Source organism: Lemur catta, chromosome 2, assembly GCF_020740605.2.
Source record: "Lemur catta isolate mLemCat1 chromosome 2, mLemCat1.pri, whole genome shotgun sequence".
In the NCBI taxonomy this organism is placed as follows: domain Eukaryota; kingdom Metazoa; phylum Chordata; class Mammalia; order Primates; family Lemuridae; genus Lemur; species Lemur catta.
The window spans coordinates 22,815,171-22,828,818 of NC_059129.1; the positions used below are offsets into that span (position 1 = coordinate 22,815,171).

At 46.0% G+C, this 13,648-nt stretch overlaps 1 protein-coding gene across 4 annotated transcripts in view; it reads right to left on the reverse strand.

The window, feature by feature from the left end:
• Positions 1-13,648, reverse strand: part of RNF216 (ring finger protein 216) — a 153,050-nt gene that overhangs the window by 48,779 nt on the left and 90,623 nt on the right. Inside the window, exon 14 of one of the 4 annotated variants that reach the window (XM_045541259.1) lies at positions 6,006-6,367. The exons of the other annotated variants lie outside the window; for them this stretch is intronic. Within the exon in view, the coding sequence (XP_045397215.1) occupies positions 6,350-6,367 (18 nt within the window). The 3' untranslated portion in view covers positions 6,006-6,349. Of the gene's footprint in view, positions 1-6,005; positions 6,368-13,648 lie in introns of those variants that run through there. 4 annotated transcript variants of the gene reach the window in all.

The window sequence follows — 13,648 nt, forward strand, 5'->3', positions numbered from 1 at the left end:
ATTCAATTCTTCTTCTTCTTCTTCTTTTTTTTTTTTTTTTGAGACAGAGTCTCACTCTGTTGCCCAGGGTAGTAGAGTGCCGTGGTGTCAGCCTAGCTCAGACATCTCAAACTCCCGGGCTCAAGCAATCCTTCTGCCTCAGCCTCCTGAGTAGCTGGGACTACAGGCATGTGCCACCATGCCCGGCTAATTTTTTCTATATATTTTTAGTTGTCCAAGTAATTTCTTTCTATTTTTAGTAGAGACGGGGTCTCGCTCTTGCTCAGGCTGGTCTCGAACTTCCGGGCTCAAACGATCCATCCGCCTTGGCCTCCCAGAGTGCTAGTATTATAGGCGTGAGCCACCACACCCAGCCAGCTCATTCAATTCTTAAAGCCTTGCACAGACAGACTGACTCTAGGTTCTAGCACAGACAAAACTCTGAGGCTCTGGAGGAGAGAGATCATGATGCTCATAGTGCCACCTCTATTCAGCTCTTTTCATTCCAAAGAGATTCCTTTCTCTCCAGTTACACACCTCACATTTTTATGCAAACTTTTAACATAAAACACAGCTGACAGTTAAAAGTGCTGACAGCAGGTGCATAAAGTATGACTCCCTGGAATCAAGATGAACCCTACCTACTGGAAGAGCTGCTGGGCTTTCCTGCCAGCAGCCCCTGCAGCCAGTGCTCAGGCTGAGCCGGTGCCCTCTGCTTCCCCACAGCCTCCCATGGGGCTCCTGGCACCCAAATGATGTCTGCACACTGGGAGAGGGCACCGGAGGGACAATATGTACACAATTGGGGAAAGCAGCTGCTGGCCCAAAAAGCTGGTCCCAGCTATGTCTCCATTCTTATGGAATGATGGTATTTCAGGCCGAACAACTGGGAGAAAAAGGCTCATAAACACACAATACAACCTGAGCCATGACATAGAGAAAAGCCACTGGCCTTAGGTTCCAAGCACTTCCCCTCTAGCCATTGTCCCTCGCTAGTATTCAAGGCTGACCCTGGGTCTATGACCAGGTGTGAGTCCAGCTGCAGTGCTCCAAAATGGGACCAGTGAATGCCGGATATAACCTCATCAAAGGCCTATCATTTCCCGCGGGGAGGGGTTATTATTCCTTAAAAACCAAACCAAACCAACCATGTGAAATGACCTTCTTAAGAAGACTACCTACTGGCCTAACCCAAGTAAAATACCACTATAGACCTCACACACTCCACTACTGTTTTTAGGGCACTCTGATGTATGGCTTATATGGGATAGAAAGCAGAAACGATCTTATTTTCTACTGGCATTATTTCTAAACTGTCAAGGTGTTCATTTCAGAGAAAATGCATGACTTAAAGACTGCTCGGCATGTGCTTCTGTGAAATCAGCCCAGGAGCCATTGCTTGTGGTAGTCTTATTTCTGGACATAATATGCTCTGCTGTATGGGTGGTCTGGGCAATGCACTTATGTTCACTAAAGGTGGACGCAAGATAAGTCTTATCCATTGTGGGACAGGACCACTAATCATACAACCATATTCTTTTGGCTTTCTGGCCATTTTCCCAGGCTTTCCCCTATAAAGGAAAAAAAAAAAAAAAAAGGGAAATATAGAGAAAAAGAAAAAGGAATGAAATATAGGATTCAGGCCATGATTTAAAGGCTGCAAATATAGCTTTTGGTAGATTTTAATAATAGCAATCACTTTTTTTTTTTTTTTGAGACAGAATCTCACTCTATTTCCCAGGCTAGAGTGCAGTGGCATCAGCCTACCTCACAGCAACCTCAAATTCCTGGGCTCAAGTGATCCTCCTGTCTCAGCCTCCCGAGTAGCTGGGACTACAGGCATGCACCACCATGCCCGGCTAATTTTTTCTGCGTATATTTTTAGTTGTCCATATAATTTCTATTTTTAGTAGAGATGGGGTCTCACTCTTGCTCAGGCTGGTCTCGAACTCCTGACCTCGAGCGATCCACCCATCTCAGTCTCCCAGAGTGCTAGGATTATAGGTGTGAGCCACCATGCCCAGCCAATAGCAATCACTTACGAAGGCACTGTTCTAAGCATTTTCACATAAGTATTTGACTGTCTGTCTTCTACATGTATGTTAGGATCCTCAGACTGCAAAGAAGCTAGTAAGCACATGTCTGGAACTTGCCATTCACTTGCAGGCAGAGCAGGCCAAGAGCCAGTCAGATGTGTCCCCTTGCAGTCATGGCCTGAGCTTGGTACTCATTCGCTATGGAGAGTCCTGAGAGTGCTGCCCAGGAAAGCCCAGGAAGCAGGGGCTGCCCAGGGCTGTACATACAGAGGCCATTAGAGTAACCGAACTGGAGCCTAGTAAACGCCAGGGGAAGGGGGATACTGAATGTGAAGGAACTGGAAAAGTAGCGTCTTGCTCTCCTCCTGGTTCCCTGTTTGCATACACAGTCCCCAGCCCCGTCCTCACACACCTATACCCTTCACTGGAACACTATCAGGTGACCAGATTGTACAACTGTTCTTGGTGTTCTTTCTACCTTCTCCTGTAACCCTATCTTCATTCTGCTGGTGGAGGTGCACTCTCACTCTGGTTTGCCTGCCACCCTCCTGTTTAGCCAAAGTACAGCTCTATAGGAATCTGCAAACATCCAGGCATGGGCCCAAATCTAGGTTTACTCGTGAGGCTTTGGGGCCCTCTGCTGACTGCCTGCTGTCTGTAACTGTTAGCTCCTCACAAGACAGACAAAACCACCCTGAGAAGTCTTCCCATTTTACTGCCATCTACAAGGCTTTCAATTTATTTTAAACATCCAAGTGCACAGAAATACCCAATACAGCTTTATGGTGTCTGAGCTCCTGCAATGTAAATATTTTATCCACATTTCATAAATAGGATCTGCAGAACATTAAGGCCTGTAGCAGGCCCTAGGAAAGGAACTAACAATCTTCAAGGACAGAACTACATCACTACCCGTCCCCCTCCCCAGCCGATAGAAGAGAAAAAAGAGATTCAGAGAGATTCATGTCACCTTGGCACCACCACATAACCTGGTGGTCAGGAGACTGGCTCTGCGCATGTCTGGGTAGTCCACCATGGTCACCTACTGAATGGTGACCTTGGGGAAATGACCCTACCTCTTCAGTTTCACTGTCTACAGAGGGGGAGCATTTCTTAGGAGGCTGGCACACAGTGGTGACTAGTATATGTCAGCGGCTGCCCTGCCACAGCTGCCATCATGACTGTGCCTCCTGCCCTTCAAACGCAGTTCCAGGAACTCCTGCCCCATGGGCTCTGCAGCAGGAAGATGAGCTGGAGAGGCTGCTCCTCACATAGAAGGTGAGAGAGTGTATTTCTGGACACCAGCTCACCAGGGAACACAGTGAAAGCTGGATTTGGTAATTTAAGAGGAAAATGGAAAGGCAGAGACCTGAGAGAACGCTATGCAAGAAAGGACTGAAACTAGGAGGCCGAGCCCCTGGAGAAGAAGTGGGGGATGGGGCTGGTTTATCAGGTGCCCTCCAACAGCTCTGACCTCCCAGGGACTGGGAATGGCCCTGAGCAGAGCAACAAGGAAATTTATGGAAGCCACAGGTATAGGCTATTTTAAAGATTAAAGTTGTAAAATGTACGCACAGGGAGATTAGATATAGTGGGATGCGTAACAACAACAGCTATCACTTATTGAGTGCTTATGGACTAAACACCTCACTTACCAAGTCGTTTAGTTAGTCCTTCTAACAAATCCTTCAGGAGGGCAAGTGCACCTCCCCGAGTCACAGTGAGGAAGTGTGGTGTGTGTGGGGTGTCCACACAGCTGACGAGTGGTGGGATGAGCATTTGACATGGGTGGCGCGCCTTCAGCCAGGCCCTGCTCTGCTGCCATCTAGCGACACGACTCTGGGCAAATCCGTTAGCCCCAGGGTGGTGCAGAAGAGGGAAACTGTGGCCTGGCCAAGCAGGCAGTAAGAGTGCACCAAGAGTGCACCGAGGAGACAAGTGAAGTGTAACAAGGCTGCTGGTATGTCCAGGAGCACCCAGGCGAAGCTCGTCAGTGGCAGGAGAGCTGACCAGGGAGCCCCTGCACAGACCTCCTTGCCTCGCACCGCTGGGAGCCTAAGTGGTCACCAGATGTGCAATTATTTGTTAAGGCCTTAGCTGTAGGTACGATGGCAACAGACTACAAAAATCAAGCAAGTGAGAGAACATCCCTGTCATAGAATCTGTCAGAGGAATTGTGCTCTTACAGGGAGCAATTAAAAAAAGAAAGAAAGAACACAAGTGAGAGAACGAGCGATCTGTGAGTGCTGGCATTTTTAACTGGTCTCACGGGCATAAGAGTGTCTTTAGAATTGCCCTTGGTAGGACAGCTTGGATCGACAGGGCCAGGCCGTGCCCCTCGTATCCACCTTTCTGCTAAGCTGCCAGAGTCCCAGGGCGGGCGAGCAAGGCGGCTCTGTGTTGCAGCCTGAGAGCCATGGTAAGGACACTGTCTTCAGTGGAGGCGAGGCTCACGCAGGTCCTGGCTGTCTCTTGCCAGGATCATTATTGCCAACTTCTTACAGGTGGCCCTGCCTCTGATCTCTTCTCACCTCAGCCCTTTGTTCAAACTGCCGCCACAAGAAAACTTCTGAAAAACTACACTAGATACATCAGTCTCCTGTTTACGACCCCGGACAGACTTCCTGCTGCTTACAGGACACGTTCTTCACACCAGGGACGTCTCCTTCACGCACGGGCTCTGAAACTTCCAGCCTCCTCATTGCCCTGGAAGCACGCTCTTCTCTACTCTACACCGTGTCCCCTTCTGGACAGCCCCTCCTTGCTCCTCTGCCTCAGCTCCAACAGGAAAGTCACTTCTATGTGGTTCCTCTGACCCCCCAGGCAGAAACAGCAACTCAACTCCTGATCATCACAGAATGCAGCCTGTTCCCCCCGAGCCCAAGTGCCCCGGCCCCAAGGCTCCTCCATGGCAGGGGCCCTGTCTGGCTCTCCCTCCAGCAGGATGGCTCTCTATATGGCAGGCTTGTCCAGCTCATTGGCCACTCCACATTTCCACTCGGATGTCTAAAAGACGTCCTACACAAACGTCTGAAACACAACTGTTGGCCCCTGACCTCTCTATATAGCTGTTCCCAGTCTCCCGTGCATCACTGAAGGACACAACTACCCTCTAGCTGCTCAAGCCACAGAACCCTAATTTCTCCTTCCCCTGTGTTCCTACCGTCCTTTCAGTTCTACCTCCAAAATACACCTCCAACTCACTCATTCCTGTCGGGATCCAGAACTCAGCTCAGATCACCTCTGTACTGGACTGAGGTACAGAGCTTAGATTTTGGTCTTCTTGCCTCCTCTGCCGCCTGCCTGCAAATACGCCAGACCCTCCCCCTCACGGGGGTCTTTGCTCCTGCTGTTCTCCTCACCTGAACGGCTTTGTCCATGGCTCTTGCACGGCTAACGTCTTGCTATGTAACCTGGCCTGGACCTGAAATGCATGTGGTTATTCAGAGACAGTGAAGAGCCAGCTTGGCCATTACCAGTGCCCTAAATATGTCTTTTCTTTCTTTCTTTCTTATTTTTAAAAATTAATTTATTTTTTGCTCTGTTACCCAGGCTGGAGTGCGTGGTGTTAGTATAGCTCACGGCAACCTCAAATTCCTGGGCTCAAGCAATCCTTCTGCCTTAGCCTCCTGAGTAGCTGGGACTACAGGTGTGCCCCACCACGCCCAGCTAAGTTTTTCTATTTTTAGTTGCTTGGCAAATTTTTAAAAAATTATTTTACTAGAGACAGGGTCTTGCTCTTGCTCAGGTTGGTCTCAGACTCGTGAGCTCAAGTGATACTCCTGCCTCAGCCCCCCAGAGTGTTAGGATTACAGGTGTAAGCCACTGCACCCGGCCCTTAAATGTTTCTTGTTACTAACATAGTAATCTACCTTTCCTATCTTAGGAAATCTATGTAGTTATCTGAGGCCAGAATATGAATTCTAATTCTTCTATCATTTACCTGAAGTATTTTAGGAAAAAATGCAAACTACTGTTAGCTTTATTTTGAAAGAGAAAAGTCATCCCTGGCTTTAAACACGTGTCACATTTTACAGCTACGTGAAAACAATTCTGAATTACCAGGTCTCCAGCAGCTTCTACGCTTCTAGGAGGAAATCCTCTAGCCCTGACCCAGTGCACTTCTTCTCCAGTTTATTCAAGGGGTTTTCTCAAAGCCTCAGGAGACCCTCGGCACCAAGGACAGTATCATCCTCCATCCTTCATTAACCCCCACGCTGGTATCAAGGGGCTTTCAACATTCTTTTTGCTCAGGAAGTGTCAATGGCGAGTCCCATTCCTCAGCTTGGGACAGTTTCTGTCTGGTGTGTGGCCTTTCAGTCAGATCTAGGGATCTATCCTAAGGAATAATTCTGAAAAAGAAAAGGTTTTATGTACAAAGCTTTGTACTGCATTAATTGCAATAGCAAAAATTGAAAACACCCTACATTTCCCACTCAGGGGCAAGTATAAGCACACCAATGTACATCTGTTTGATGGAATGACAGCCACACCCATGACAGGTTCAAACTCTTTAAGAAAGCAGAAAGTGCTTATGTCATGCTAAGTTTAAAAAAAAAAGGCAGGACACAACATTGTATGTATGGAATGATTATAACCATATAGTTGTAACAAATTTTTAGCACTAGTAAAAAACCAATGCCAGACCACAAACTAGAGGTGCACCATCACGTGGCAGGAGTGAGGGATGAGGACCAGAGGAATCTGCATGACCCTGAGCAGGTCCTGGCCTCCCTTCTTCATTAAAAAAAGAAAAACAAAGACCTTGCCAGATTTTTATAAAAATTAAATGAGAAAATGTTTGCACTCAATAAATGAAGGCTGATATTTTTCTGCAACAAGCGCCCAGAGATGTCCATATTTGAGGTGCCAGCAGTGTAGACAGACTGTTCAACATATCCTGAGGGGGGTCCTGTATCACCTTCACCCTCTGTGTGGAGAGACCCAGGCCACAGGTATATAGCATCGCAACTTAACCTTAACTTGCTGTACAGATAACACATCCTCTAAGTCCCGTGATGGGAGAGAGGTGCTGGCCTCAATTCTGGCCCTGCCACTCCAAGTGCTCACTTAACCTTACTCAGTGGTGCCATCGAGTAGGAGGAGGACAATGCCACTGCCATGCCCCTGCACCCACCCCAGTTACCATGAGGATTAGGCATCATTTTTAAAGTGCTCATTATAGCAGCAGATAAAACAATTATCACTGGGGAAACGGGGTGGTGGTAGTCAATAAGTGTCTTTGGATAAAACCCATAAAAAGCTCAAGATAAGCTGAGCACAGTTTATGGCCTAGTTACTGTGGCTGTCATCACAGAGCAGAGACAGAAAGAAATGTGTTTTCCAGCTTGCACACTGGATGGGGATGGGCATCACTTTTGTTTGAAACAAAACGTAACATTCTATGACCCGTTAACAGCTGAGTTAAAGGACAAGATCAAAAGTAGATGGGACATGTGAACAAGGCAGCAGCCAATCGATTTGGCTGGCCAGTATCTGGTGCTGTGATGGTGGAACATGTTTCCATAAGCTGGCTTTCTAAGCTAAGCCTCTGCATTAAAAGAAAGAAACTCGAGGTTCACACTCCTCTCAGTTTCTTAGCCATGACCTCCTCCAGGAAGCACCAGCCACTGATCTTACTGGGGCTGGCCAGCACAGTTCAAAGTTTCCTGGGAATCAGGCCTGGCTGATGTCAGGGGCAGCACAGTCCAACCCATGTCAAAGCTCCAATTCCACTCAGGCTATGGTGCCTGTCCCCTTGCTGCTGAGGAAAAGGGACTTTACCGCTATTTTAATAGTGAATTAATAGCTATCCCAATGGGCGCCCAAGCAGTGTCTTTTTAAGGCACCTCACAAATGAGAAGGAAAAACAAAATTTTCTTTTACTTTTGTAAGGTTCTCTCCTCTAGCACACCAAATGATGATGTTCCTGTCTCATGTTTTTGAGCTGGATGAGAGGTCAGTGAAATACTTTATTTCCCCAAGAAGGAAAAGGGTGATTGGGAGTTCCTGGCAGGATGGGTCAGTGGCTTCGGACTGTAGGAGGGCATCAGATTTGAGCAGTGTAATCCTTCAACAACTCAGAGCCCTGTTTCTGCGAAGAACTGGTCTGGTCCAGTCTGGTGCTGAGAAGGTGCCTGGGGATTTCTGTTGATGGAGAGCCGCACTCCAGATGCAGCCAGCTCTTGCTTCCCCCCAACCCCACGTTGTTGCTCCTAGATGCTCATCCCACATTCTGCCTCTTAGAGGAGCCAGATCATGGCAGGAGCATTAACCCTTCAGCTACAGGGCTGCCAGTGGTCATTGTCCCTGCAGATGGGTGCACATGGAAGCAGCTCCACTGGCTGTGGTGGCCAGAGATGGAAAGGAACATAGTGAGCTTGAACAAAGTCGACTCCTCCTCTTTGCGCCAAGGGCTCCTTGATCTCTGTGATTAATGTTAGGGGGCCCCTCCTGGGTCCGGGCTCTGTGGGCCTGTGCCCATTCCACCTCTCCACACAGCCACTGGATCAAAGCCAGGATGAAAGGGAGCACTTTTGAGTCTTTGGGAGAGCAGGGCTATAGAACTCATTCTGTCACGTTATTTTCCTGGATGCTAAGGGATGCAAACTAAACATTACTACTTTGAACACACAGCAAGCTGCAAGGTGAACTTCATAAAGGCGTTTTGACAAGGAACTAATTCTATTACCTTTTCCTCTTTCCTCCCCAAACTGAAAAGACAAAGTGATGAGCTAAAAGTGAGAGGGGAGGGGGTGTAGTGGAGAAGAAAGTAAAAGGCCAAAAGCTGAACCTGACAGAAGTCACGGTTTCGCCCCCTCTCCTCTCACACTCACATCCAAATGGCAAGTCACCAAGGTTGCAAGCGTCTATCTCAGGAGTAATTAAATCAAATTAATCTTGGGAAAAGAGCTTTAAATATTCAAAGCACCATTAATCCTCACGCCTTGTAATTAAATATGTATGTTAAAGCTTAGACAAAAGCAAAACATTTCCAAAATGTGAATTCTTTATATCCAGAGCAATATAATGCATTTCTAAATACTGACCTTGTAGAAACCTATGTAAAAAATTCCACAAAGCACATACTGTGAAAACATGGCAGAAAGAATGCAGATACAATCTTAGCCCATACCGAGCTTTAAAAAATGTGCCTGGATAAACATCTTCACTTTTAAGGCTCCACACAATTTAACCAGTGATGATCTCTGCTTACTTTTTAACTCCTGATCTCTGTCCTTAGGGGCTGAGGGACAGACAGTCCCACACGTACCTTCTGCTGCACTGGGGTTCTCTATTCTATTTAGTTCCTTGTCAAAATGCATGGCTTCGCGTCAATCTTCCAGGGACAACCTTCTCTTTGATGAGTAACCACTAAAGAGACTAGTCAACATATTGTGTGTCCCAGAGGGAAGGTACCTAGCCTTCTCAAGATGGGTGTGCTTCTCAAAACTCTCAAGGAACACTGCTGCTGCCACGTGGCCTCTGTGGGGCTCTCGATGTCTTTGTCAAAGAGTCCACACCTCAGGCAGCCTCACTTGCTTCTCACAACTACTTGGAGGGGGCTGGAACAGAAATGAACATCTTCATTCTCTGATGCAGAAAGTCAGAGTACATGATTTGCTGAGAGTCACACAGTAAGTAGTTTAGAGTCTGAATGTTATCTGATTAAGTGCTGCTGGTCCAAAGCACTAATGTCTTTAGGAAAGAAAGGCTGACACAAGGTAGGCCAAGTCACCCACGATGCGCTCCAGTGATTTGTCTAAGTTGTCTGGCTCCGCTGGAACTGCAGCTATCAACTATTTCTTTAAAAATATGTGAGCTGGGTTTGGAAAACTTGTCAAAGAAGCTTTCAAAGGTAGTGCTATTTGTGGCAATGGAATACTGCCTACAGAAGATCTTAAAAGATAAAAGCTCAAGCCCTGATAATTCTAATTGGATTCATTACCATGGCCAATTGAATGTATTTATCAGAAACATCAGGTTCAAGATCAAAACCTAGAAATTAAAAGAACATGTAGAATTTTTAGAAACCAAAGGAAGAGTCTACTCACATCTAACTCCTGGACAGAGATACTGTAGAAGGACTCATGGACCTACATGAATCTTAAGTTTCTTCTAGGTCCAAAAGTCTGTGATAAGCTCCTCTGCCCCTTGCAAGATTCTGAGGTAAGCAGATCTCATTATAGAGGAGAAAACCAATGCAGAGAAGTGCCTCCACATAATGAGGAAATCAACAACAATAAAAACACCAGTTTTTGTTTACTTTCCAGGCCTCAGAGGAGGCAGAAGATAAATGAATCCCTAAATGTTAAAGGTGCTGAATTTTGTAAACATCGCTTCCTTCAACCCAGGGAGTGAGGTAGGTATCATCACCTCACCATTTTACAGGTGAAGAAACCAATTTCTTGAGAAATTGGAGGACTTGCCTAGATTATGTAGGTTATGCCCAGAATTCTTACTGCCACGCCACCATTAACAGCCTACCACACTCTTTCTTCTGTTTTCTAGCAGGAAAAACCAGCTGTTCTGCCAATTTTATTTTGCTTCACAGAAGGTACTACTACCTTTTGGAAATGAAACTGAGGGGGTGATGAGAGCAGTAAATAAACATGGGACATCGCTGTGCCAAGTCAGGGATTTCTATGGCTGGATGGTGGGAATGCCAGGCTTTCACTTTGCTGTTAAAAGCACAGAACTGTATAAAACTGAAAGCACTTCCAGCAATGAATAGTCTTCTTTCAATGATTTTTATATTGATAGAAAAAGTAGAGTAAAGAGCTATGAAAATATAAGTAGATAGTAAATTAAGTCAAGGTGAAGACTGTACGGAACACAACAGATTCACATATCTGGAAACTGTAAAGGAGGAGCTGATTCATTCCAGACAGACCAAAGTTGGGGGGAAGTGTTAAGCTAAACCTGGATTTATATCCAAAAGTTTAAAAAAATTTTAAACTTTGGTTGACACTGGCGAAAAAAAAATACATGTGCTGTTATGTGCTAAGAAATACAGAAAGGTATAAACAAAGAGTGAAAGCTTCCTTTCTTGTCTCAAAGCCTCCCTTTTAGCAGTTTGTGTTTCCTTCCAGAAAAGTTATGCATGTATTTAACACATATATCCTTCACATTTATATAAAAGGCTCACCCTGCACACACTTTACCTTGCTTTTTTTACTTGACAGTGTATTTCTTGGAAAGACTTCCATATCAGTACATGTAGGTCTATTTTTTTTAGGGAATGGGTTATGCAAAACTTTGTTGGTAACTCTTTTTAGCACTGGGCAATTCTCAGTTCATTTCACTTTCTTATTAATAAAAAGGTTGCTTTTAATAAAGTCTGATATAGAGTCCCAAATGATGGTAACAGCTAACATTACTACGTAGAATATTGTGCTCTTCAACATCAAATTTAAGACCCTGAACTCAAATGTTGATTGAATGAGGGAACAGCAAAAAAAGAAATGTTCAAAATAACTGAATAAAGGAAATACCCCCTTTTGCTCAAGTGGATCTGGGAAGCTTGGGGTATTATTTAGTGCTGCTGTGGCTCCCTCCCTCATGGAAGAACAGGCTGTCAACAGTAGGACACAAACCGATCTCCCACCATGCAGCCCCCCATCAGCACCAGCTAGGCCACCCTGCTGCAGGGCTCGTGCCCTGCCCCCACAGCCTACAGCGGCATTTTGCTCGTGTGTGAGATATGGGAAAAGTGAGAATTTACTTTCAATTTTGATAACCATGACTCACCTCAAGACTCTCTCAACTATGGCCATATTTATAGTATGAAAAAGAAAAATAAAAAGAAAAGAGGAAGGCAGAAGAACATCACAAGACTCAGAGGCAGGGCACCTGGAACCCACATCCTTTGTGCTGTCAAGTGATCAGTAACTCCTCACTTTCTTGAAGCTGTTTTCTTTTCTTTTTTTTTTTTGAGACAGAGTCTTGCTCTGTTGCCTGGGCTAGAGTGCTGTGGCGTCAGCCTGGCTCACAGTGATCCTCCTGCCTCAGCCTCCGGAGTATCTGGGACTACAGGCATGCACCACCATGCCCTGCTAATTTTTTCTAGTTTTATTAGAGAAAGGGTCTCGCTCTTGCCTATTAGACTGGTCTCAAACTCCTGAGCTCAAAGCAATCCTCCTGCCTTGGCCTCCCAGAGTGCTAGGATTACAGGCATAAGCCACCACGCCTGGTCTGAAGCTGTTTTCTTTTAAAGAAAAACCTAGGTTTGTGTCCTTTCAAAATGGTATTTCCTGCTTTTCAACATTTAAAAATACCACTTCAATGTAGTTTTCCTTTTCTCCTGCACTTCCTACAAGTATTTAAAGCATAAGCAGTCTAGTTTCAGGATTATAATTCCAAGATAGTAATTTGCAAAAGATAATTTAGATATGCAAAGTTTAAGAAATGATATGGAGTGGCCAGGAGTAGTGGTGCACGCTTGTAGTCCCAGCTACTTGGGAGGCTGAGGCAGGAGGATTACCTGAGCCTAGGCATCTGAGGCTGTAGTGAGCTATGATCTCACCACTGCACTCCAGCCTGGGAAACAGAGACAGATCCTGTCCCTGGGGAAAAAAAAAAAAAAAAAAAAAAAAAGAAAGGAAAAAAAAAAAGCACAGAGTGGGCAGGTAACCCCTGTCATTTGCAGAGTCCAACTATGTTATATTTTACTTACATCTTTAAAACTTCCCTTTTATTTTTTGTTCCTCTAAAAGACATGGTCAGTATTCCTCAGAAACTGGGTAAGTTTTGATTATTGATCACTTTGTTAAGGTTTCCCAGGTAGTATTAAAGGTCTGGGATGTATCAGTTGCTGTGGCAGAATGAAATTCTCCTCTTCCTGCAGCTACACCACTTACACTGTGGGAGGAGGGGCTGTCCTCACCCGCCCCAGAAATCTCCCTAGCTCCCACCAACATGTTGACCCAAGTGCCTTCCCTGTATACCTGCAAATACCACACAACCCTACAAACTAAGCAGGGCTGGTATTATTATCCCATTCTACAGAAGAGGAAATGGGTTCACAAAGGTGGTGGGAAGTGCCTGGGGCTAGTGAGAGGCAGAGTTAAGATGTGCACTCTCCTCTGATGATGCTCCTTCAATGCAGCCACCGCTTCTGCCCATACCGCTTGATAGCCCTGATGTCTGGGACGTGCATGTACATGTTCTACCAGGATAGCTCTGTCCCACCAGCCTTATGTCTTCTAATAACACATATGCACACATGTAAAATGTACAATTCCTCAGGAATTGTGGTTTAGGGGCTCGATGAGTAAACTCAGACCTGGAGGTTCGGGGCTCATCCAACCACACACAGCCGAGAGAGGGCTGAAGTGGCCTCTCTGCCACTTGCACTTCGTCTCCTCCTGGCTCACACTGCTTGCTACAAAGGGATCTGTCCTCATGGGGTTGTTCTGTCGTGTTTCAAATTCTGAGAGAAGTGCACCCACTTCTCTAACCATGTGTGTAGACAGCAAGCCCAGGTGACCCATGGGAATAGCATCTCTGCTCCTGCCAGCATGGTGCTCTGCCAGGTCTGCCTGTGGTGATGGAGAGACACCCCACCTGCACTCTGAACACACAGAAGACAGACACTTGCCCTTCTGCCTGACAGTGGTATTTTATTGTTGGGA